Raw genomic sequence first — 27,365 nt, forward strand, 5'->3', positions numbered from 1 at the left:
CCAAATTATATACATCTGCACCCATATGTCAGCCTTACTGAATTAGAGTAGACCTTGACATTTGCTTGGGATATATTGAGAAACTACGGCAAATTCCAAAATTTTCAAATGCCACTATAACTAAAATTGCCTCAGTTTTAATGTCTATAAAATAGTAACAAATAACACATACCTCCCAGGGTTCTTTGGATTAAGTGAGATACTGAATTATCTGCCAGGCTGCAGATTCAGACAGTGGGCTAGGTTTCTGTACTCAATGCCTGACTTGATCCTGCTGGCCCCCATGCTGTGACCTTGAATGTTTGAAGGTTCTTGTTAGAAGCACAGCATCTAACACACCACAGACTCTGGATAAATGTGGGCTGCAAGCGTGATGTGACCTGGCCAAGCTCAATCAGAAGCAGAGCTGGGCCTAAAAGCTGGGCCTCCTGTCTGTGAGTCTATGTCTCCATCAATTCCATCCTATTGGCTTCCCATTCTTTTTCTAAAGCTTGTTCCCAAAGTTGAAATTTTACCAAGTAACATCCTTCCTGCCAAATCTCAGTGTATGGCCCTCTTTCTGATTGACAGGTGATACTGTAGTGATGATAATAGAGACAAGTCTATCATCCTTGAAGACAGAGAGGTAAAAATATAGCTAACAGTTATTTTGGGATATGACCTTCTGGACCATATCATTTGGTCCAATAAGTGATTCAAAGGTCTTACGGGCATGACCCTGATGCTGGGGGGACCAAAGTGAGGAAATAAGCAGCACTGCAGGTCTATGGGCAATGTGGAAAACCATCTCCTATCTTCCTAATACTCAAGCATGTGAGCATTCATCACAGAACACATTAAGTCACCTAAGTTTCTCTGAAAATATTACATGTCTTGACAGTAAAATCTGTTTTAGGATTTCTTTATCAAATACAGTGTTTCTTCATCTCATAACTTTTAATCACTTTTAAGATTTAAAGAACAGATGCAAACTACTTTAATTCTCACCTTCACTCTACTGATAAAAGTGACTCAAATCATGCTAAGAATCTTTGGTTAACTAAGAATAATTATCTAAATAACAAATGACAAATTCTTGGCCACATTTAAACATGTAAACTAAACAATTTTAAGGAGGCCCAGAAAAGTATAAAGTAGGTGGCCATTTAGCCATTTGTTAAACTAATAATCCCAAAACTTGTGACACATGATTTTTAAAATACTAGGTCTCTTAAAGTTGGGCATATTTTAAGGGGAGATCCTTGACCATTCTAAAACATTTACATGTAAATTTCAAGTATTTTAGTTGGTAGGAAAGTATTTTTCAGCAGTGGGCACTTTACACATATAAGGCTGTGTACTTTCATAACTTATAAGACTAACCTTGATTTTTAAGTATATCAAATATGGTTTGTTACTTACCCTACAGTCTCTATATATATCAAATACAACTGCAAAGGAGAAAAAAAAAACTCAAGTTAATAATAAAGGAACACAATGTAAATGGATGAACTAATATTTTCATGATCTAAGTTTTCTTTTGAAAACTAAAATGCATTCAAATTGAGAACTACAGAATATAATTACCTTGGAGATTTAATGTTTCTAAGTCTCAACTTTTCAAATATAAAAAAGGCATCCTGCAATGTTTAATTTATACAACCTTGCTTGCATTTTCTCTACCCCCAAATACAAACCCTTAAATTTTAAAATGCAAACCATATACTAAGATCATCTTGACTGGCTCACTGCTATAAACTGTATTCTGGCTTTGTAGAAATGAAGGCACCTACTTTCAACAAGGAAACTACTAGTGAAAGGACCATCACTCACTTGATGGAGAATAAATCAATAAAATTTGTAGTGGGAAAGCATAAACTCTAGCTATGCTATGGCATGATTAATTTTTTTAAAATCAAATTTCCTATAGAACCCAGTAGGTATAATTCGAAGACATATGATGACTCTCTCTATATACAATGTACTCTCAAGTTTTAAAAACAATACACAAATGTTTACTCTGTAACTGTTGCTATCTGATCATTCAAATAGCGAAGCTGGAAGTTCAGTCAGCTAACTGACTTCATCATTATAATTGAAGCACTTTGGTCTCCGTAAATGGACTTTTTGAAATACGTAACAAACATCTAAAATGACAAGAGAGTAAACTCAGTATTAAAATTGCGTTCTAATTAAACAAGGCAAAATGAGCATGAAAACCATCTGCGATACTATACAGGGCTTAAAATATAGTTTTTGGTCAGTTTTAAACTAGACACTATTGGGAAATAAAGTTCAGTAACATGTATTTCATTTCATTTCACTGGGTCAATAAAAAATACTCACAGTCTTCATCTAGGAATTTATACTGTATGTGTTTCTTAAAAAAGTCTTGTATGCATCTGCAAATTTCTTCCTTTTGCTTAGAAATATGGTCATAGTATTGTGTGTAGTCCCTTTGAGAAATACCTGATGAGAAAATATTTTGTATTTTATTATTGTACAATATCATACACTATTGTTTTCAAAAACACAAAAATGTGATTTAAACCTTTCTGTGAGAAAATCATTAAAGCAGATCAGAAGACAAATCGGATGAGTATGGCATTATACATTACTTGCAATTTTACATAGGCATAAAGCTTATCAATTATAGAGGTTCATATGGATAGGTGAATCCCAAAGTTCCATATTGCCATACATTCTTACATTTCAAAATATTAGTTATTTTTATTTAGTACAATGGAGAGAATTCAAAGGCATAAATGCTTATTAAGGAAAAAAATGAAAGAAGTCATTTTAAACCTGTCATGCAGTCAACTGCATTTTCCTTTTTCCAGTGATCTTACTCCAAATCGTTATTCTTATCCACTCTCTTTAAGAACATTTAAAACATTCCTCACCACATTTTCCAAATTTATAATGTACTTCATAGAGCACTCTACTTTTCTATTTCATATATGCTGCTCTCTGCCTTCCTAAGCCTGATCTTTCAAGAGTGGAAAAGTATGGGCGGGCCACGGTGGCTCAGTAGGCAAGAATGCTTGCCTGCCATGCCAGAGGACCCGGGTTCGATTCCCGGTGCCTGCCCATGTAAAAAGAAAAAAGAGTGGAAAAGTAAACATTCCTCTCTTCAAAATGACTTGCTGACATAATTCCAAATACTACACTGGGGACTACTGTAAGAACTCCCTCGATTTACTCCACCCCAGGAAAAAGGTCTCTGTTCTGAAAGAAGGGATTCAAATTTTTTAATCACATGCCAAGATGACTACTACTTTAGCTGTACTTATATTGCAGGTTTTTCCAAGAGAACCTAACAATATATCTGAATATCTCAGGTTTCCTTCAAGTAGGTTAATAAATGTCAATGTCACGTGCAATAAATAAATAGTGCTGATTTGATTCTATTCAAATCACACTTTTAAAACTGAAGATAAAGCAAATTTTATAGAAACCATGCACAGAAAAAGAGGGCAAATTTTCTTTAATATTTAACTCAAATAAATCATAGCAAACAAAATAACCTGAGAAAAAAGAAAATAGGTGACTTTTAAACTGAAACACTTTATTTGTCCAGGTATTTCCTCTTCCTAGAACAATAAACAGTGCCCCAACAATAGATACAGAGGCATAAATTCTTGGATTTTGAGATGCCTAAAATAAGCAATGTATTTTTAGTAATACTTAGGAAAATTACAAAGAGAATGCAGGTAATATCAAACAGATCCTAAGTTAGGAATAGTAAAGACTGCTCTGTTTGTCTCTGGAGTCCAGGCAAACATGACTAATCGGTAATACTTTTCTTTGTAAAAACTGAGTGTAGCTTTAGATCCTTGTCAACGTAACATTGGACAGCCGGTACCAATTGGTTAGAGTTAGCAATGGAGATTAAAATTGATTGCTATCATTGTCCTAGATATTTAAAATTTAGTCCCATCAACAGCTTATTCTCTTTTACAGATTACCTTCAAGGGTGGGTAAGGGGTGGGTATGGGTGACTCACCAATAAGCTTGTTTTCCTTGACAAAACATCGGAACTCAGCCCCAGGAATTAATTCACACCATTTTCGAAGAACAAGCTATAGCGAAAAGAAAACAATGTGACATTACTGTGGAATAAGAAATGCTTACCGGCCTAATAGACAATTTCATGCAGACACTGTATCATATGGATCATTACTATCAATGTTTAAAAAAACAGTGTGATAGTTGGGTTCTGGTATCAATTTGGGTAGGTGATGGTGCACAGTTGTCTGCTCAGGCAAGCACTGGCCTGTTTTTGCAAGGATACTTCGTGGCTGGCTGATAAATTAGAAGGCTGGTTTATTAAATCATCAGTCAGCTGATTACAGCTGTGGCTGATCACACTTATGATCAATTAAGTGTGGATCGATCATTTGGATGTGATCAATCAGTTGAAGACTTTTAAAGGAGAAGAGGGAATTTTCACTGTTTCTTCAGCCAGCAAGCCTCTCATATGGGGTTCACTGAGACCCTTTATTGGAGTTACAAGTCTTACAGCCTGCCCTATGGATTTGGGACTCTTGTATTCTCACATACTGAGGGCATGTGTATATGCAAAGGTGGCTAGAAGCAGACAGACATGAAGCAATAAAAAAGCATTCACTGGACTAATTCTCACTGTTATAATAAAGCGACAAATGAAAATGTTTTGTGATTATGAGCAAAGAAAATGGCCATCCTCTCTTCAACAAATTATGAGCTGTCCAAAGTACTGCATTTTGACAATGCAATTATAAGAAGAACCAGGGGGAATAAAAAGTGAGAGCCTGTTATTAGGAATGTAGCTGAAACCTGGACACAGGATTTAAAAAAACAATGTTCCAGAATCATCTGTGATAGTGATGGGCAGTTAGTTACATTCAAGGATTCAAGGACACAGCCCACTTCACGTATATGCATGTGTATGTGCGTGTGTGTAATAATAAACAGCACTTCACATCTTCACCTAGCATTATCAATTTCATCAAGATAAAAAAAAGGTTTCTTACCTCATATTCCACACAAGGATCTGGGGAATCATCAGTACAGTGAATAAATCTGGGGGAAAAAAAAGACAACTGAGTCTTTTTTTGAACAATAAATAAATCTTTGGGAGGAAAAAAATGGTGACTGGATCTCCTTTTTATAACCACTATCAGTGTATGCACATATATCACTCATATTTTAATGTGAGAATGTTTTATGAAAATATATCCAGAAACAGGAGACTAATTCAACTCCAATGAGCACTTATTAAGCACTGTTCTGTGTTAAGCATTATCTTAGGCACTTTGAAATGCTATCTCATTTAATCTTCAAAACAACAAACAAGATATTATTATCCTTATTTCTCCTAAGTCCCAGAGAAGTCGAAATTTAGAGACCAAGCCAGGACCCTAACTCAAGCTGTCCACTGCAGATTCTAAGAGAAGGCAGGGCACTGGGCCCTCCGCTCACTGGCTGCAGTCATCCTAGGACAGAGCCATACATCGGCCTCTTCCCAATGTTGATTCGGTCAGGTAAAGCCATGCAAAGTTAGCCTAACCCTTCTCCTACATGGCATTTTTAAAAGTCTTAGATAGAATGACTCAGCTCTCCATTAAGTACATGGCTTCTTCCCTCAGCTCATTTTTAAATTCTAGGGGAAAAAATATGAAAAATAAAAATGTGTCAAAAATCCATCCAGTATAGTACTATCAGGGATAAAAAACTGCACAAAAAAAGGATTTTTCATGATAGAAAAAATGTTAACAATACAGTATACTTTTTAAAAGGTTTTATTTGTTTCTTTTCAGATTTTATTGAGATATATTCATTTATCATATATCCCATCCAAATTAATATCTCATAGTAACATCACTTATTTGTGCAATCATCATCACACTACCTTTAGACCATTTTCATTACTCCAGAAAGAAAATTAAAAGACAGACACACAAAAAAAGAAAACCCAAAACACCACATCTCCCTTATCTCCTCCTATTATTGACCTCTAGTATTGGTGTGGTATACAAGTTAATGTTGATGAAAGAATTTTAAGGTATTACTGTTAACTATAGTTCGTGGCTTGCAAAAGGTATGCCCCCTCCACATACACTCTATTATTATTGTACATTTCTACCCATTCATGCATGTACTTAAATTGCTGACATACGTGACTCTAAGCAACCCCTTTCAACCCAAATCACCTACAATACAGCACTTACTTTTTATATTTCCACTAACGAGTTGCACTCACCCTATATCTAGTCCAAACATTTTGTTCAATGTCCTGACACATTTTGAACATACTAGGTTACCACCCCCTTCTCTACTATTTCTAGGCATCCTATATTTTACATTTTAAAACTCTTAGTTTACATATTCTAGTTAGTTCATATTAGTGAAATCATACAATAGCTGTCCTTTTGTGTCTGACTTATTTCACTCAACATCATGCACCCAAGATTCATCCCTGTTGCCGCATACACCAAAATCTCATTTCTTCTTATCGCTGCATAATATTCCATTGTATGTATACACCATATTTTGTTTAGCCATTCATCTGCTGATGCGCATTTGGATTGTTTCCACCTTTTGGCAATTGTGAACAATGCCACTAAGGGTTGTTGTGCAAATGTCTGCTCCTGTCCTTGCTTTCAGATATTCTGGGTATATACCAAGTAGAAGAATTGTAGGGCAACTTGATATTTAGTTTTCTGAGGAACCACAAAAACTGTCTTCCACAGCAGCTATACCATTTACACTTTCATCAACAGCGAATAAGTGTTCCTATTTCTCCATATCTTCTCCAACACTTGTAGTTCACTGTCTGTCTAACAGCACCCATCTAGCAGGTGTGAGATGATATCTCATTGCAGTTTTGATGAGTATTTTTCAAATAGTTAATAAAGATGAACATCTCTTCATGTGCTTTTTAGCCACTTATTCCTCTTTACAAAAATCTCTTCATTTCTTTTGCCCATTTTATAATTGGGATGTTTTGTTCTTTTATTTAGTTGTAGGATTTCTTCATATATACTAGACATCAAATTCTTATAAGATATATGGTTAAAAATAGTCTCTGCCATTGAGTTGGCTGAATTTTCACACTTTTGACAAAGTCCTTTGAACCAAAAAAGTATTCAATCTAGAGGATTTCCCATTTACCTATTTTTTCTTTTGCTGCTTTCGCTTTGAGAATAAGGTCTAGGAAACCACCTCCTATCACTATTGAAGATGTTTCCCTACCACTTATTGTAGGAGTTTTATAGTACTGGCTCTTATATTAGGTCTCTGATCCACTTTGAGTTAGTTTTTATAAGGAATATAAGGTAGGGGTCATTTTTCATTCCTTTGGATATGGAAATCCAGTCCTCCCAGTACCATTTATTGAAGAGACTATTCTGTCCCAGTTCAGTAGATTTGGGCGCCTTGTCAAAAATGAAATGACCAGGGAGACAGGGCAAGATGGCAGCATAGTGAGGTGTGGAATTTAGCTTGTCTTCCAGAGCAGCTAACAAATACACAGGGATGGTACAGAACAACTGCTGAAGGAACATCAGCGAATGGACACACAGTGTACACCACTCTGGACTAGTAGAACAGCTGAGATCCCAGGCAGAACTGTAAGACCCCCATGCCACAGAGGCTAGTGCTCCTTATCCACAGGTATGCCAGGCTGGTTTTCTGAGGGGAAAGGAAAAAGACTTGACTAGCAGCAGGACTTAGCTCAATCAAGCTCCAATTGCAGAATTAACAAATTCTGACTACTGAAAACAGGCCCCCAGCACATATAAACCTGGAAAAGGCATTAACAGTTTTAGGAGGTTTTGCCTCCAAAGAGGGGGGGCGGGGCTAGCAGAGAAAAAAAGAGGCTTTTTGAGTTGGACAGCACAAAATACTGGAAAAGGGCTGGAACCCAAGAAAAGGGAGCACATACAGCCTGGAGAAACAAAGAGCCACATACCAACTTAAGCTCTTGATTAACAAACCTGAGAAACAGGGGTCTGGCTCTGAAAAGGCTTTTTTTGCTTTTGCTTTTAATTACTTAACAGCTCATTAGATAGGCCTGGAAGCACTCTCAAGCTCCAGCACTGCCCAGACAAGGGGGACACTAAGCTTGTCTGAGAGACAAAGTAACTAGGCAGGTGAAAGGAGTTAATTCCCTAAAGGGTGTATCTTCACCAGGAAAAGAAGGCAGGGCCAAAATCCCTCCTTCAAGGAATTCAGGCCCTAGGGGCTTGAAAACAGAAGCAATTGAAGCCATCCTACTACCTCATCTCTGTCTCAACTACAGCCCCAGCCCCCGCAGGGAGAGTCTGCTGAAATTACAGCACCTCATCATGTTAAGTCCCTGGGAAGCCAAGGGCAGAAAAGCGCCACATGCTGGGCAGGACAGGAAGTCTAGAGGCTTCATAAGAAAGTCTTGATACCCTGCTGGCTCTCACCCTCAGGGAAAACTGACGATGGCTACTCTTTCTTCCTGAGATGTGGGCCTGTCTGGTCTGGGAAAATCTAACTAGTGGCTAAAATATCTAAGGAGACACTCCTCAAAAAACAAGGTTTCATACAGACAGGGAAAGAAACAGAAAAATAAAATCTGAAAAATTCTGATCAGTTAAACAGAACTTACGCTAAAGGTCTAGAATAAGTTGAACCAAATGTCAAAGAAGAGATAGAGAACAAAGCCATCCAGCAAGAAATCCTAGGTAAAAGAGTGAAAACAACCTCCAGAATAAACTAATGAAGGAAATTAAATGTCTAGACTTGAGCAAAAACTAAGGAGTCATACTAGGAAAATGGAAGATATGGCCCAAAGGAACAAATCAACACATCAAATTAAATACAAGAGTTGAAACAACTAATTCAGGATGTTAGAACAGACATGGAAAATCTCATCAAAAAACAAACTGAGTTGAGGGAGGACCTAAAGAAGACATTGGGGGATGAAAAAGAACTCAAAGGTTTAAAAAAAAAATTACGGGAATGAAAGGCACAATAGAAGAGATGAAAAAAAAACCAATGGAAACCTACAATAATAGATATGAAGAGGCAGAAGAAAGGATTAGTGAACTAGAGGAGGACGGGACATCTGAAATCTGATAACAAAAGAAAGGGAAAAGAATAGAAAAATATGACCAGGATCTCAGGGAATTGGATGACAATGAGTGTACCAGGAGGAGAAGAGCAGGGAAAAGGACAAAGACTAATGGAGGAAATAATCACTGAAATTTCCCATGTCTTATGAAAAACATAAAATTACAGACCCAAGAAGTGCAGAGTACTCAAACCAGAACAGATCCAAACAGACCTACTCCAATATACTTACTAATCAGATTGTCATATGTCAATGACAGAGAGAGAATTTTGAAAGCAAAAAGAGAAAAGCAATCCATCACATATAAGGGAAGCCCAATAATGTGTGGATTTTTCAACAGAAACTATGGAGGCGAAAAGGCAGTGGTATTATATATTTAAGATTCTAAAAGAGAAAAACTATCAACCAAGAATTCTATACCCAGCAAAACTTCAGAAATGAGTGGGAGATTAAAAAACTTCAAAGGATAGGAATAGAAGGGAACTTCCTCAACACAATAAAGGGAATATATGAAAACCCCACAGCTAACATCATCCTCAATGGGGAAAGACTGAAAGCTTTCCCTCTAAAATCAGGAACAAGACAAGGATGCCCAGTCACCACTGTTATTCAACATTGTGCTGGAAGTTCTAGCCAGAACGATCAGACGAGAAAAAGAAATAAAAGGCATCCAGACTGGAAAGGAAGAAGTAAAACACTCACTGTTTGCAGATGACATGATACTTACTATATGTTGAAAACCCCGAAAAATCTACAGCAAAGCCTCTAGAGCTAATAAATGAGTACAGCAAAGTAGCAGGGTACAAGATCAACACCCCCAAATCAGTAGTGTTTGTATACGTTAGTGATGAGCAATTTTGAGGAAGAAATTAAGAAAAAAATTCAATTTACAATAGCAACCAAAAGACTCAAATATTTAGGAATAAATTTAACTAAAGATATAAAAGATCTATGTACAGGAAACTACAAGAAATTACTAAAAGAAATCATGGAAGACCTAAATAAATGGAAGGGCACACTGTGTTCACAGACTGGAAGACTAAGTATAGTTTAAGTGTCAGTTTTATCCAAATTAATTTATAGATTCAATGCAATACCAATTAAAATCCCAACAACTTACTTTGCAAAAATAGAAAAACCAATCACCAAATTTATTTGGAAGGGAAAGGTGCCCTAAATAGTTAAAAATATCTTGAGAAAGAAATATGAAGTGGGAGGTATCACAATACCTGACTTTAAAGCATATTATAAAGCTATAGTGATCAAAACAGTAAGGCACTGGCTTAAAGAGAGATAATGATCAATGGAATCAAGTTCAGTGTTCAGAAATAGACTTTCTCATCTATGGATAATAGATGTTCAATATGGCTGACAAGCCAACCCACCTAGGACAGAGCAGTCTCATCAATAAACAGTGTTTGGAGAACTGGATATCCATATGCAAATTAATGAAAGAGAATCTATATCTCACATCCTATACAAAAATTAACTCAAAATGGATAAAGAAAACCTAAACATTAGAGCTAAGAACATAAAACATTTAGAAGAAACTAAAGGAAAATATCTTATAATTACTGTAAAAGGAAATGGTTTCCTAGACCTACACTCAACATGAGCTTTAAAAAAAGAAATAGATAAATGGGAACGCCTCAAAATTAAACTTTTGTGCATCAAAGAACTTTGTCAGGAAAGGAAAATGGCAGCCTATGCAAAGGGAGACAATATTTGGAAACCAATATTTGGAAATCACATATCAACAAGAAGACAAACAACCCAATTAAAAAATGGGCAAAAAGAATGAACAGACCCTTCTCAGAAGAGGAAATACAAATGGATAAAAGGCACAAGAAAAGATGCTTTCCTTTCAAAAAGAGCTTTCTTTTCAAAAAGATACTGTATTGTCTCACTATTATGAACTAAAAATAACCTTTCAAAAAATGATCATGGTAATGAATACACAACCATGTGATGATATTATAAGCCACTGATGGTACACCATGTATGGACACTATATGTGTAAAGATGTTCAGTAAAAATATTTTTTAAAAAATGAAATGACCATATATCTGAGGGTCTATTTCTGAACTCTCAATTCCATTCCAATGATTAATATGTCTGTCTTTCTGCTAGTAACATGCTGTTAACAATACAACATACTTTCTTTTTTTTTTTTTGCATGGGCAGGCATCAGGTTTCAAACCTGGTCTCCGGTATGGCAGATGAGAACTCTGCCTGCCAAGCCACCATGGCCCACAATATACTTTTAGAGAATGGAAAAGGCCACAAAACTATCTACAGTAAAACCTCTATGCACACAAGGGAAAACACAACACAATAAGCATCACAATGTTAACGATGGCTTAGTCCCATCAGTGACTGTTAATTTCTTCTGTTGCTTATCAGCATTTCATAACACATTTATTATGTTGCATATATTTTACCCTTATTTGGTCTTTTAATTGTGAGAAATTAAAAATATAAAAAAGTGCTGGAGACAGGGCAAGATGGGGGCAAAGGGAGGAGTGGAATTTAGTTAGTCCTCTAGAGCAGCTAGTAAACAGCCAGGAACTATCTACAACAACTATCTGGGGGTACATCTGTGACTAGACACATATCGTACCCCAGTCTGGAACTGGTGGAAGGGATGAGATCACAGTATAGAACTATTAAGTAAAGCCTCCAAACTGCAAAGGCTGGTACCCCTTCCCTACTGGTACAGCACACTACATTGGCGATACTTCCCATGGGAAAAAGAAGAAGGATCTACGAGCAACAAGGGAAGGTGGCTCAAGCAAGCTCCAACTATAGCTTTAACTAACAAATTTGGACTGCTAAATACTAGCTATGAGCACAGATAAATCCAGAGCAGGCAAGAATCTCTCTCAGCAGAGAGGAGGTGGGTCTGATGGGAAAAAAAAAAAAAGGAGGCTTTTGGAGTCAGCTGAGCTCAGAATACTGGAAAAGGGCTGTGGCCAAGAAATGGAGAACACAGAGGAGAGTACCAACTCCAGCTCTTGACTGGTGAACCATAGGGGCTGGAAACTGACTCTGAAAAGGGACTTAAAAAAAACTATTCTAAGTAGCTCATTAGAGAAAGCCTTGTGCATTTTTCAGTTGTCGGCACTGACCCAGGCAAGGGTAAAGTTAAGGAATGTCTGAGCAACAAAGTAACTAGTCAAGTGAAAAAGATAATTCCCTAAAGGACGTATCTTCCCCAAGAAAATGGGGGGATAGGACCCAGGTCAACTGGCAGCCCTCATTCATAGAATTCAGACCCCAAGGGCTGGAAAACAGGGACAGCTTAAGCTTACCTTTTAACTCAGGCTCTGTCTCAACCAGGCCCCTGGCAGCTACAGGGTATGCAGAGAATTAAAAGCACTGTACCACTTTACACCAGAGGGTAGTTGCAGGCTAACAAGTGCTATCTGTTGGGCAGGACAGGAAAAACACAGAGTCAAGAGGCTTCACAGGAAAGTCAAACAACCTCCTGAGTCTCACTATCAGAGAAACTTGATATTGATTACACCCTCCTCCTGAAACTTGGACATGTCTTGTCTGGGAAAATTTTATTGGTGTCAATCATATCAGGGAAGACCCTCTCAAAAAAAAAAAAAAGGGTTCCATATATGCAGGGCAAGAATCAGAATAAAAAGAACTGAAAAATTCTGATCAGTTAAATAGAAACCATGCTAAAGATCTAGAATAAGTTGAACTGAATGCCAAAGAACAGATAGAGAACAAAGCCAACCAACAAGAAAACCCTAGGTAAAAGAGTGAAAACGACCTCCAGAATAATCAAAGCAAGGAAATCAGATGCCAAGACACTAGCAAAAAATCATGGGCCATACTATGAAACAAAAACACATGGCCCAGTCAAAGGAAGAAACTAACACTTCAACTGAGGTACAGGAGTTGAAACAACTAAATAAAGAGGTCCAAACAAACATGCTAAACCAAATAAAAATCAAATCAACAAACTGAGGGAAGAAACTGCAAAAGAGATGAAGGAATTAGAAGAAGACATTGGGGGGCCATAAAGAACTCAAAAGTTTGAAAAAACAAATGGATTCCTTATGAGAATGAAAGGCACAAGAGAAGAAATGAAAAACACAATGGAGACCCACAAAGATCTGAAGAAGAAAGAATTAGGGAACTAGAAGACAGGACATCTGAAATCCTAAACACAAAATAACAGACAGGGAAACAAACAGAAAAATCTGAGCAGGGTCTCAGGGAATTGAATGACAATATGAAGCACATGAATATACGTGCTATGGGTGTCCCAGAAGAAGAAAAGGGAAAAGAAGAATAACGGGGGAAATAATCACTAAAAATTTCCCATTTCTTAAGAAAGACATAAAATTACAGATTCAAGAAGCACAATGCAGCCCAAACAGAACAGATTTGAATAGAGCTATTCCATGACACTTACTAATCAGATTGTCAAATGTCAAAGACAAAAAGAGAATTCTGAAAGCAGCAAGAGAAAAGCAATCCATCATATACAAGGGAAGTTCACTATGACTATGTGTGGATTTCTCAGCAGAAACCATAGGAGACAAGAAGGCAATGGTATGACGTATTTAAGATACTGAAAGAGAGAAACTGCCAACCAAGAAGGTTGCATCTGGCAAAACTGTTCTTCAAAAATGAAAGCAAAGTTCAAAACATTTTAAGACAGACAACTGAGAGAGTTTGTGAACAAGAGTTTGTGAACCTGCTCTACAAGAAATACTATAGGGAGCACTACAGGCAGATAAGAAAAGACAGGAGTGACAGGTTTGGAAAAGAGTGTAGAAATGAAGACTATCAATAAGGGTAAAAAAAGAAAGACAAAATAAGATATGACATATAAAATTCAAAAGACAATATGGTAGAAGTACTGCCTTTAAATGTTAATGGATTGGGGGTGCAAGGATAGTTCACGGGTAAGATTCTTGGCTAGCATGTGGGAGACCAGGGTTTGAGTCCTGGCCCGCGTACTTCCCTAGCCAAGAAAAAAATAATTCAACAAATGGTGCTGCAATAACGGGACAGTCGTGCAGAAAAAGAATGAAATGCGTACCAAAAAAAAAAAAAAAAGTTAAAGGATTAACATTTCATGTTAATGGCTTAAATGTTAATGGATTAAACTCCCTAGTCAAAAGACACAGACGAGAAGAATGGACTAAAAAACAGGAACCATATATATGCTGCTTACAAAAGTCTCACTTTTGATCCAAACACAAAAATATGTTACTGAGAGTGAGTATGGGTTAAAGAGGAAGGCTAGGAGCATGTGTCACACCAGAAGGAAAGACAGAAGATAAAGACTGAGACTGTATAACTTAGTGAAACCTGTAGTGCACAATGACGGTGCAAATATAAGAATGTTTTCAGGGCGGGCCATGGTGGCTCAGCAGGCAAGAATGCTCGCCTGCCATGGCAGAGGACCCGGGTTCGATTTAAAAAAAAAAAAAATGTTTTCACATGAGGGAGAACAGATGAATGTAACATTCCAAGGTGTTGAAAATGGGATGGTATATGGGAAATATTCAATCAATGCAAACCAGCGTCTACAGTTAACAGTAACATTTTAATATGCTTCCAAGAAACGTAATAAAGGCAATATATCAAAGCCAAGAGTCAGTAAGAGGGGGATATAAGGGAGAGGTATGGGATTCTTGGTGGTGGTGGTGTTTGTCCTTTTTATTTTTTTTTATTCTTCATCTTCTTCTTTTTTTCCTCTTTGTTACTGAAGAAATGGAAATATCCTCATATAGAATGTGGTGATGAATGCCTAATTGATTATACTGGGAACCACTGTTTACGTACAATGGATTGTATGGGGTATGAATAAAACTTTAAAAAAAATAAACAGAAAGATACAAGTTCTGGAGAAAATGCTGAGAGATATACCTATTCACTACTGGCAGGAAAGCAGAATGATGCAGCCCCACTGGAGGGCAATGTGGCAGTTCTACCAGAGGCTAAATATAAGGTTGCCATATGATCCTGCAACACCATCATTAGGTATACACTTGGAAGAATTAAAGCAGGGAAATGAATGGACATTTGGCAGCAGTAGTCATGATTTGCAATGCATAGAGGTGGCCTAAGGATATATCAGCTGATCAACGGAAGGGTGAATGTTGGTGTATACATATGATGGAATACTGACTGGCTGCAGGAAGGAATGAAGTTGTGAGACATGCAACTAGGTGAATAAGCCTTGAGGACAGTATGTTGAGTGAAATATGCCAGAAACGAAAAGACAGATATTATTATGTCTCACTAATATGGGCTAACTATGATGAGCAAACTCTGAGAAACGAATTTGAAGAGTATAGGCTATTATCAAGGGAAGCCTCATTGTAAAGGTACCTAGATTGTAAACTCTTATAGCAATCGCATCTGTTTCTAAGTTATAACTGTTATTTCTAAATTCTGAGCTCCAAAACTCTTTGGGTATAATCTAGTTGTTCCCTGGAACTTCAAGAATCTGTGTGATACCTGAGACTCAGAGCTAGAGTTCTGCAGGCATGAAAGTCAGCATTACCCATAATGCAACTATTAAAAATGCTGAAAAAGAGATCAGAGAAGGTGATTTGGTTAGGACTAAGGTAAATCAGAATACAGGTAAAGGATGATATTAACTGTGATTTAGAATTTCAATCTCTGTGGGAGTCCAAAAGAAGAGATGTTTATTAGGTCCAAATTTTAAATTTTCTGTAGCACATTATCTAATTTAACTTATCTATTCAGCTTATTTAAAACAACTTAATTACGTGGAACCTAGAATATGCAACGAAATCTTATTCTTACAGGTTAATGTAATACCAGATACATTCCAGAGTATTTTGGACAGAAAATAAAAATGTATTTGCAAAATACCTTGAGGGACTGGGGAAAAAAGGCAAAACTATTAAACTTCCCCTCCTGGGAAAGTTCTGATATTCTCTCAAGCACTGGGGATGACCAATTTAGTATGCCAAGCCCTTGATCTTGGGGCTTGTCCTTATCAAACCTATTCCCAAAAAGAAGCTAAGACCACTTATAATTACGCCTAAGAGTCACCCCCAAAGAACCTATTTTGTTGCTCAAATGTGGCCTCTCTCTCTCTAAGCCACTTCTGCAGGTAACTCCCAAACATCCCCCTCACATGGAACATGACTCCCGGGGGTATACATCTTCCTGACAACATGGGACGTGACTCCTGAGGATGAGCCTGGTCCTGGCACAATGGGATTGAGAAAGCTTTTTTGACCAAAAAAGGGAAGAAAAATGAAACATAATAAAGTTATAGTGGCTCAGAGGTTTCAAACAGAGTTAAGAGGTCATTCCGGAGATTATTCTTTTGTATTGTGGAAATCATCCCTATTTAGTTTTTAGTGTATTAGAACAGCTAGAAAGAAATACCTGAAACCGCTTGTGCTGGTTTGAAAGGAAGTATGCCCCCTAAGAAAAGCCATGTTTTAATATAAATCTCATTTCTTAAAGGTAAAATAATCCCTATTCAATACTGTATATTTGAAACTGTAATGAGATCATCTCCCTGGTTGATGTGATTTAGTTAAGAATGGTTGTTAAACTGGATTAGGGGATGACATGTCTCCACCCATTTGAGTGGGTCTTGATTAGTTTCTGAAGTCCTATAAAAGAGGAAACATTTTGGAGATTCAGAGAGACTCAGAGAGAGCAGAGAATGCTGCAGCACCATGAAGCAGAGAGTCCACCAGCCAGCGACCTTTGGAGATGAAGAAGAAAAACGCCTCCCGGGGAGCTTCATGAAACAAGAAGCCAGGAGACCAAGCTAGCAGATGACACCATATTCGCCATGTGCCTGTCCAGCCAAGAGAGAAGCCCTGACTGTGTTCGCCATGTGCCTTCTCACTTGAGAGAGAAACCCTGAACTTCATTGGCCTTCTTGAACCAAGGTATCTTTCCCTGGATGCCTTTGATTAGACATTTCTATAGACTTGTTTTAATTGGGACATTTTCTCAGCCTTAGAACTGTAAACGAGCAACTTATTAAATTCCCCTTTTGAAAAGCCATTCCATTTCTGGTATATTGCATTCTGGCAGCTAGCAAACTAGAACACCACTGAACTGTATTCCAGTAGCCTTGACTCCTGAAGATCATCATATAACTATATAGCTGTTACGGTGTGACCATGTAATTGTGAAAACTTTGTGACTGACAATGCCTTTTACACAGTATGGGAAGAAGAGTAGGAAAATAAAGGCAATAAATTGATAAATAATACCGGAGGATGAGGGTATCGGATGTTTTGAGCATTCTTTTTTATTTTTTAATTTTTTTTGAAATAATGAAAATGTTCAAAAATTGATTGTGGTGATGAATGCATAACTATATGATGCTACAATGAACCACTACCACTGATTGTCTTTGTTGATTATATGGTATGTGAATATATCTCAATAAAATTGTATTGAAAAAATATATATGTATAAAAAGTCCAAAATGTACATACATTGTCTTTTTTTTTTTGCACAGACTGATTTTTTAAGAAGACAATTCAAATTTACTTAAAAAGTTAACATTTTAGCACAACCAACATATACTACATTATCATGATAAAACCTGAACTAAATTGCCAATCTTTTCTCAAAGTAAATAAATATATCTAAGAGATGCATCAGAGATGGAAGTAGACATAATGAAGGAGAAATTAGAAGAAACAAAATAATAACACAATGTAATCTTAACTGTTGATGTTGCATAAGAACTATTCCATTTTAATTTTTGAAATGTGATTTTAATCATTTGGGTGCCTTATATAGAAAGAACAGATTCCCACTAAACTTACTCTATAAAGAATAAGCTAGATAAAGGTTCTATACTGTATATTTTTAAAATAGTCAAGGAGTCACAAAACTGTATAACACAAACAGTGACCCCTAAGTTAAACAATGGACTACAATTAATAGTACAATTATAAAAATGTGCTTTCATCAATTTTAACAAATGTTTCACACCAATGCAAGGTGTTAATAATAGGGTGGCATATGGGAATTCTGTATATTTCACATGATTGTTCTGTAAACCCACAATTTCTCCTGAAGAAAACAAAACAAAGAGCATCAAAAACTAAAAGGGACAATTCCAAAACACAGGTCTTCACTAATTTTTTAATGCTCCTACATCCCTATATATATTGATTTCAACCCTTGGTTTATCCTTATATTGCTACATTTTAACAGATATTTGCATTCTCCCATCCCATAAGAATATTTTAAGATACTGACTGGTTTATCATTTAATATTATTTTAAAACCTTGACTGTTTCAGAAGGTAAAAGTGAGAAAACATTTGGCATGTGAGATGATTTTACGAGGCTTTCTTATGATTACCCAGATGGCAAACTACCCTTCCTAAAGAGAGAGGAAAGTACCCAACCATCTAGTTAAGAATGGAAATAAAAGTGAACAATAACGTTTTCAGACGTTCAGTTGAAATACTACAAGCAATGTTATCTATGAATATGTAGATTCCATTTACATTCTTGAGGATGTAGGTTTAAAAACAAAAATGAGTAAGAGCACTAACAACCCTTGAATATTTGCAATCCTTATTATAAATTAAACTAACAATCCTAAAATTCCAGTTTAAGCAAGAAAAAAGGATAAAAAAAAATCCTTAAACCAACTTTATCCCATTATGAATACTAGTATTGACAATACTAGAAGAAAATATGAAAATACTAACAGAAACAATGAAATACCTTCTTCAATCCTATGTTTAAAATAAAAAATTTGTAATATTTTCTTCATTGACTGAATAGAAGCATAGTTGATCCAAAAAAATCGGTATCTGAAATGGGAAAACAATTAAACTGATTCTATCATTACCAAAAAAAGTCACTTTTACAATTGTGAAAGAAAGCAGTACCTCAGAAAGGCAAGAGTAATGAAAATCACTGATCACCTCCTTCATAAAACTAGCTCTTGAGGTATAGAAAAGGAAAAGAACTAACTCTTGAGAAAGAATAATGAACTGATAAATCTACTTTAACAATGTCTTATTTTATTTCTGTGAACATGTGAGCAAAAAATCATGAGTTAGTATAAATTTTCCAATCCCAAATCAACATAATATAAAGTTATAATACATTATAAATTTATGAAAAGCAAAAAATAATATATAGCAATATTTAACTAGCACTTTCTCTATTTTAACTCAGTTTAAATAACACTTTGAAAATTAGTTTGAAATTATGAAAGAATATTAATTGGTTTGTGATCATCTTGGAATTTGGGTAATTGTTAGAGAGTACAAGTTCTAACCAAAAACAAGCTTAAATCCTAGATTTATAAGCTCTTTATATTAACTGAGAAACAATACAGACATAAACTCAATATCCATCATCACCTGTGACAACTCAGGCATTTCCAGGCAGGGGCATAACTAGATGGAGCAGTAATTCTGATGATATATGTTAAATATTCTACACATATGTTAAAAATTCTATACCACATTTTGGGTAATTCTTTTCTATTTAGATAACTAATTCTTACATTTAGGTAACTAATTATCATCTTCAACTATGGCTTATTTGCTATTTAACAAGGCAACTGAGTCTTTAATTTTAGGTATTTTTTCATTTCTAGTTTGGGTTCCTTCTTTTTTCATAGTAACTTGTTCTAAATGTTTTTCTTTTTTAAAACTTTGATCATTTGCACATTTACTTTATATTACCTTTTAGACTTTTCTTCTGAAGTCAAACTAATACCCTCTGATTTTCAGTTACAATGGACTGTTTCCTTGCATGGTTTGAGATTTCTAGTGAGAATTCACCTTTCTTGGTGTTTGTCTTACTTTGGGTATCCCATGAGGCCTGGGATGTGGAACTGTCCTTCCAGGGTACTCTGCATTTGCAGGTCCCAGGTATCCCAAAGGTAAAACCAGCCCAAGACTAATAAATTTTTATGTTAATTTAGTAGCTTGAGAGTTCCCAAACTATGCACGTGCTTTAAATTTTATACTTCAATTTTGTTGCATGACACAGGCCTGCATTTTAAACTTATTTTTAAACCCACAGCCCATACAGAGTCAGTCATTTTCCTTGTTTCTGCCGATAGATGAGTTCCTCTGTTAATCTTTTCTTCAGGGTGCAAAGAGTCTTGATCTACTTCATCACTTCCTGGTTTAAGGCTTTGGCTCCCATGCCTATGCAGGTATTAAATCCTATTGCCTTATACATGAGGCCCAGCTGATAGAGATGGCTGAAAAATGAACTGACTGAGAAGTAGATTGGTGAATGATGACATAAACATATGATGGAAGATGGTGCTACTACAAAAAGGAATGAAGTTGTGAGGCAGACAGCAATGTGAATAAACCTGTCGGACATTTGGTAACACAAAATAAACCAGAAACAAAAGAGCAAATAGTCTACAATCTCATTTAGAAAACACTTATAAGAAAATTGGGGCATAAATTGCCAGAATGGCAATTGTTATTTCTGGATTTTGAGGGGCTGTTTGATATATGTATAACCTGAGATAAGAATGACGCCAGTGGGGTTGGGATTAAGGTAACTCAGAATACAGGGGTAAAGAAGACATTGTCTGTCTTTTAAAACTTCACCTACTCTTTGAGACCAAAGGAAGAAAGTTTTATTATGTCCAGAACCTAAATTTTCTGTAGCACATAATCTAACTCAACTTGTCTGGATAGATCATTTAAGCAATCCAAACACAGGGAGCCCAAAATAAGAATGAGGACCTTTAATCCTGTATAGTTTAATGTAATGCCTGGATACATCCCAGAGTACATTAAGCAGATAATCAAAAAGTATTGGCAAAGTCTCTTGAGAGATGGGAGAAAAATTATGAAACGATTAAATTTTACCACTGGGAAAATCCCAGATACTGTGCCAAACATTAGAGACACCCAAATCAATAGGCCAAGCCCTTGATCTTGAGGCTTCCTCCTGTGAAGTTCATGTATGTAGCAGAGAAGCTTAGCCTATGTATAGGTATGCCTAAGTGTCACATCTGGAGGACCTCTTTTGTTGCTCAGATGTGGCTTCACTCTCTCTAAGCCCAACTCTGCAAATGAAACCACTGTCCTTCCATGTAGGACATTCAGGGATGACAGTCTTCCTGGTTGTGTGGGAGATGACCCCCAGGGATAAATGTGGCCCTGGAATAGTGGGATCAACAATGTCATCCTGACCAAAATGAAGAAAATAAGTTTAACAAATATGGTATCAGTGGCTGAGAAAGTTCAAACAGTCAAGAGGCTACACTAGAGGTCACTCTTACGCATGCTTCAGTAAGACACTGCTCCCATCGTAACTTGCCAAACCTCAGTCAAAACCATTCCTGCCAATCCTAAAGAATACCTAGGGCATTATATAAGATTCTACAAAGGCTCTATGCACTAGGGTAACTTTACAGAAACCTACAAACTCCAGATGGGTCACTGGAACAGATAAGTCCTAAAATGCAGAGGGGCCAACCCTTCCAGAATATCAACTAGTTTCATCCCCTTATCCCAAATTATCAACAGCCCCTTCCAACATGAAAAAGTTAGAATGACCACAGTTCAAATACCCTTAAAGAGTGGGAGAAAGATCAAAGGTGATGGTGGAATTATACACAGGTTGGGTTTAACAAATGAGTATGAGTGCTGAATCACCATACTGATATTTCTTTTAGCTTACTATACCTGAAAGCAGCTAGAAATAAAAACCTAAAGTTGTAGAACTGTAACCTATATCAAACTCTGAAATATGTTCTACAACTAATTGTTGTGATATACTTTGAAATTTATTGCTTTTATGTATATATGTTAAAGAGAGAGAGGAGTATAACAGAGAAGACAGGATTTAACAAATGAGTATGACTGCTGAATCATTATATTGGTATTTTGTGGTCTCCAGTGTCTTGGAGCAGCTGGAAGAAAAAACGAAATATCATGGAGCTGTAACCCATAATGAACTTTAAAATCTGTTCTATAGCTACTAAATCTGTTGTATAACTACGTCTTAAAATGTACTTGGAAATTTATTGCTTTTTCTGTTTATGTCATATTTCAAAATTAAATTAAAAAAGTTAAAAAACAAAAACAAGAAAAACCTATGCCTCTGTTTCAGGACTGATAATTGCCCCTGAAGCTTATATCCCTAACTCTCTGGTTTGCCATTCCCTTTACATTTCTTGTACCTGAGATTTCCTTTTGTCTCTGACATATTCAGTAAATTTTGTGTTATATTTTATATACTACCCAGCATTTCTAGACATTTGTAACAAAAGATTTTTCAAGTTACCTTAGCCTTTCATTTGGCTAAAATATGATGGGCAATGTCTCATAGTTCTTTAGCAATAAAAATCATAACATTTTAAATTTAATTTGAAGATCTTTCTTAACCTTTGTCAATCTAGCTACAAGTAACTGTTTTAAAAAAGAAAAGGCAATAATTTTCAAAGTACACTTCAACAGGTAATTATAGATTCAGAGTCTAGCTGCTCCAAAACATTGGAGACTAGAAGAAAGATTAATATAGTGATTCAGCAGTCATGCTCATTTGTTAAATCCTATTTTCTCTGTTATAAATCCTCCTTCTCCTTTGATCCTTCTCCCAATCTACAGCGAACATCAGGCAATGCCCATTCTTATGTTTTCATGTTGAGAAGAGGTGTCAATCCTACTGTAAATAACTTTTAATAGCTATTTTATCTGTAAGCACACTGTTTAAAACACACACACACGGGTGCGTGGATAGTTCAGTGGTAGAAATCTTGTCTGCCATGTGGGAGACCCAGTTTGACTCGCGGCCTTTGCACCTAAAACAAAAAAAAAAAATCCAAAACAAACTTTCCTATTATGTATATATCATATATCTGCCTCTGTTTGTGTGTGTATATATATAATGTCTCCATATACGTAAGGAGACATAACAAACACACATACACAACACTCTCTCTTTTAAAATCTTTTCCTGGACTAGTTACTTTATACTTATTTGGAAGATTTCTTTGAAATTTTCAACAAGGTACCAAGAGAAAGTACTATTAAACCAAAGTTATCAGTTTACAGTCTAGTTTGGAAGGAGGCTCCTATGTTTAAAACTGTAAGCTCGCAATTCTTGGCAGAATAATTACATACAGCTCCTCTTGCTAGCCATTAATATTCCAAAATGAACAAAAATGTTATTAGATATTAGAATATGGATTTTACATAATCTTCAATGTGAATATAAACTAAAAGAATTTTTAGATATAATAAAGTTTTTAATTTGCAATAAAAAGAACCAAAGATCTAATCTGATAGAAGCTACTATGAAATTATGCCAGTGTATTTTTAATATGCTTTTAAATTAGCCAGTTGATTGGAATTTTGGAGAGCAATGTTTTTTGTTCTCAATATAAAAAGGAAAAGACAAGGGCTCTAGCTAAAAACTGGAAGAGCTTTGCTTAGCTATCAATTAAGGACTGGCACCTTTTTTTTCTTTCTTTCTTTCTTTCTTTCTATCCAAACTACTTTCCAAATTAAACCTCAACTTATACAAGGTTGAGTTTCCTTTCAGTAAATGGTATCACAATAACTACAGCCTCAATATAAATAGGCATGTCCATCGTATCACATCTGAAGACTGACATAATTTTTTCTCTGAACTTTGAAATTAAATTTGATCAATACAGTTTTTACCATGCTCTTCCAAATAATTCGCACACTGAAAGAGAACAAATTTAACACATTCATTGATCTATGTCTGAGCTTGTAGAAATAGGGGAGGATTATAAGGTGGAATACGCCTTATGTTATGTTACAGGAAAAGGATGATAAAGGATACAGGTGCATGTACTGGCATGAGCTGTGCAGGCTTAAGAAATATATTGGGCAAGAAAATGCAGGTACCAAGATGATAAAAAAATATGTATCAACCTCAGGGAACTAAGAATGATTTAAACTTATTTTCAGAAAGGAAAAGGTATGCTCACACTCCCACCGCAGCTCATACTAAAAGTACATAAAAATCAATATCAGATGAATTAATAGATTGTGCTGTTTTGAAACCATTATGTATTTCTTCTAAATGCTAACTGGATTCCAGATTTTCTTTTCTTGGCTTGGCTACTCAAGTGACACTTAATACAATAATTAATGAAAGCAGCCCTGTGACTAAGGGAGTCTAAACACAGAGCACGTTTATATCCAGACAACTAACTCAGTTAGCAAATCTAATTGCAGACAGATTACCTTAAATGTGTCATATTCTCAACACATACTTTGTAAAGCTTATCCATAACAACCATTTTAGGAACAGGAAAGAAGATACTAAATATTCTGTAACCACATTCCAGTTGCAGTAGACACTGCTGGTCGCTTACCCTCCAGCTATCCCCATCTTTTCCTTGCTAGCAGACTATCGATTGTTCAGGTGCTAGAAGCACTTTTACGTCATGACCACTCTCTTATCCCAAGGATGCATGTGTTGACTCATCTTAGTAGCCTTGAGGTGTGGGCCATGGTCCAGCAATGCCATATCACTGGGAACTTGATAGAAAGGTGCATTTCAGGGTCCCACTCCAGCTACTGGATTAGGCTGGGCAATTATTTCCATGACCAGTGAGGCTTCAGGAAAGTCTCCTGGGAAGCTTCTGGGAATGCTTTCATCAATCACATAAACAGAGTAATAGGAGGAAATACACCACACTTCCTACTTTTGGTTCAGACACTGTCAAGTCTTCATGTAATACCTAGAACCCTGGCAGCAATCTTGTGACCATCAGGTGAAAACCCCAAAGACCAACCAATAAGTTGGGAGGGCAGAGAAGAATGCCTGAAAGAGTCTGGGTCCCTGGTGACTACATGAGCTACTGAATTAATCCAAGAAACACCCAATTTCCAGACTCCTTGCAAATACTATATTTTTTAAAGGCTCATATTTGAAAGCTATTTTTAGTTGAACTTCTGTTAATTTGCAACCCTGACTGTAATCTTTTTGTTTCCTTTTTTAATGTAAGTCCCGAAATAGTATAAACAATATAAACTTTTTTTATAATATGTATTTTAACTTGAAGCATTTTGAAAAGAACAAATCTATAACTTTCCTATGTGAAAGTACAAAGAACTTTTAGAATGGCATTGCAATTAATTAAATTTCGGTTTGAGTTCTTCTAACTAGAGGTAGTTAGAACAAATTACTGACCAGATTAAAGTCTCAATTTTTTACCCTACAGAAAGAGAGGTTTAGATCAAATCATCAATAAATTCTTATCTAGTTTAAAGAATTCACTTTTAATTTCAACTTCTAAGAACTCCTGACAAGTCTTTTGTGATAAAAGTTCATTTTTAATGAATTCTATCAATAAAGAATTTTTCTGTCATGACAAGACTTATTGTAACTCAACTGACTTATCCATTACTATGCAACTGACTACCAAAAAATATTTCTAGAAAAGGGTGACACATTAGCAGTACTCAGCTAACAGGACTTAGAATTTGTTCCTGCCAACTCTCCACTAGGGAAAAGGATGGTATTCTGCGTGTCAATACTTAGTCAAAAGCCTCTAATTCAATTTAGTAGCCAATTAAACTTCCTCCCCATACAAAAGTAAAGAAATACAAAATGCAAAATAATTGACTGATTTTCTACCTTCCACTAAAACAGTGGTCAAATCCACGTAAGACTAAAAGGGAGACATGGACTAAGAGGGAGCAACAGATACCAAAGATGATTAAAAATATATATCAACCTCAGGGAACTAAAAGTGATTTAAACTTATTTTCAGAAAGAAAAAAGTATCCTCACACTCCCTGCAACTAACACTAAAAGTATATAAAAATCCATATCAAATGAATTAACTGATTGTGCTGGTTTGAAACTGTTAATGTACCCCAGAAAAGCCATGCTCTTTTAATCCAATCTTGTGGGTGCAGACATTGTGGGTGGGACCTCTCGATTACATTATTTCCATGGAGATGTGACCCCCGCCCATTCAAGGTGAGTCTTAGTTTACTGGAGTACTTAAAAGAGCTCTGAAAAGAGAGCCAACAGAGAGCAGGGAGACGAAACCAAGTGACAGAAATTGGAGATGTATGGAGGCAGACAGAAGCTCAGAGAGGAGGCCACTGGAATCAGGAGCTGGGAGAAAAAGGCCAGCAGACATCACCATGTGGCTTCTCATGTGACAAAGAAACCCCTGTCATAATTGGCCTTTTTTGTTTGTGCCTTAATTTGGACATTTGCATGGCCCTAGAACTGTAAATTTATAGCCTAATAATCCATTTCTGGTATACTGCATTCCAGCAGCATCAGCAAATCAAACCACAGGTACAGAGTATTTTTAATATAATATATTTCAAAGTCACTTTATTTAAAGCATTTGAAAAGTTCTACAGTGGGACAAAAAGAATAACGATGACCTCCTTCTAATCATATGGCTTCTCCTAGAGTAAAAATGCCACTGCATTAGCACTAAAACAAGAGCTACCAAACACCTAATAAGAGAGCACAACAATAAAAGGTTGACAACTAAATGTTAATATACATCTTTTTCCTCAACATGAACTAGAAATACCAACAGAGATAAAACTATTTTATAATAAACACAATACAACTACACTCATTTATTGTTACTTTACTTCATTTTCTTTAATTAACATAACACTTAAACCACAAGCCCAAGCCATAGAACTTAGATAAAAAGAATTGATGCATAATTCTAGCATGTAGTGAATTTATCTATGCCTGGCCACACTTCAAAAAAAGATTTGAGGGTGAAATGGGATAAACTGGTGGACACACTAAACTGGATGAATGGACAGAAGTGGAATGCACATACAATATTTTCATCCTGTTCTCCTGCTAAGCTTCTAGATTACATCATATGCTTTTAAAGTCCAGTTCAAAGGCTACTGAATTGTGATCACTGATTTGTTTAAGAGGGGTTATGATATGTTCTTTAATGACAGAAGAAAAACAGCATAAAGAGCTCAGCAAATATAGGTGTCCTCTGCCTATAAGACAGATAGCTGCAGTCAAGTTCTTTCGCCAGAGTAACTGGCAAAAGGACAAGAAATATAGCAAAAAAATTTGTCCTAATAAATAAATAAAATCAAGGAAAGACACAAAGATGAGCTGAAGGATAGTCACTGAAGATTGTATATAATATTCAAAGTTAGGGACTACCCTAAATCCTCTATTCTAACCAAGAATAGAGGATTGGTCAAATCAATTATGTTATAGCTATAGAGTGGCATACTGTTAAGGTAATTAAAAATAATGATGACTCATATGGTAAGAGTGTTTGGGTTCGTATGTTGTTATGTTTAATAAATTAAAAC

At 36.0% G+C, this 27,365-nt stretch overlaps 1 protein-coding gene across 4 annotated transcripts in view; it reads right to left on the reverse strand.

Moving 5' to 3' along the window:
- CDC123 (cell division cycle 123) overlaps positions 1-27,365 on the reverse strand; it is a 97,767-nt gene that overhangs the window by 24,366 nt on the left and 46,036 nt on the right. For all 4 annotated transcript variants that reach the window (XM_077169420.1, XM_077169419.1, XM_077169418.1 and 1 more), the window contains 4 exons: positions 4,995-5,043; positions 3,986-4,061; positions 2,326-2,448; positions 1,402-1,430 (listed from right to left, as the gene is read on the reverse strand). In XM_077169420.1, coding sequence (XP_077025535.1) covers positions 1,402-1,430; positions 2,326-2,448; positions 3,986-4,061; positions 4,995-5,043 — 277 coding nt within the window. The remainder of the gene's footprint in view (positions 1-1,401; positions 1,431-2,325; positions 2,449-3,985; positions 4,062-4,994; positions 5,044-27,365) is intronic.

This window comes from Tamandua tetradactyla, chromosome 7 (assembly GCF_023851605.1).
Source record: "Tamandua tetradactyla isolate mTamTet1 chromosome 7, mTamTet1.pri, whole genome shotgun sequence".
In the NCBI taxonomy this organism is placed as follows: domain Eukaryota; kingdom Metazoa; phylum Chordata; class Mammalia; order Pilosa; family Myrmecophagidae; genus Tamandua; species Tamandua tetradactyla.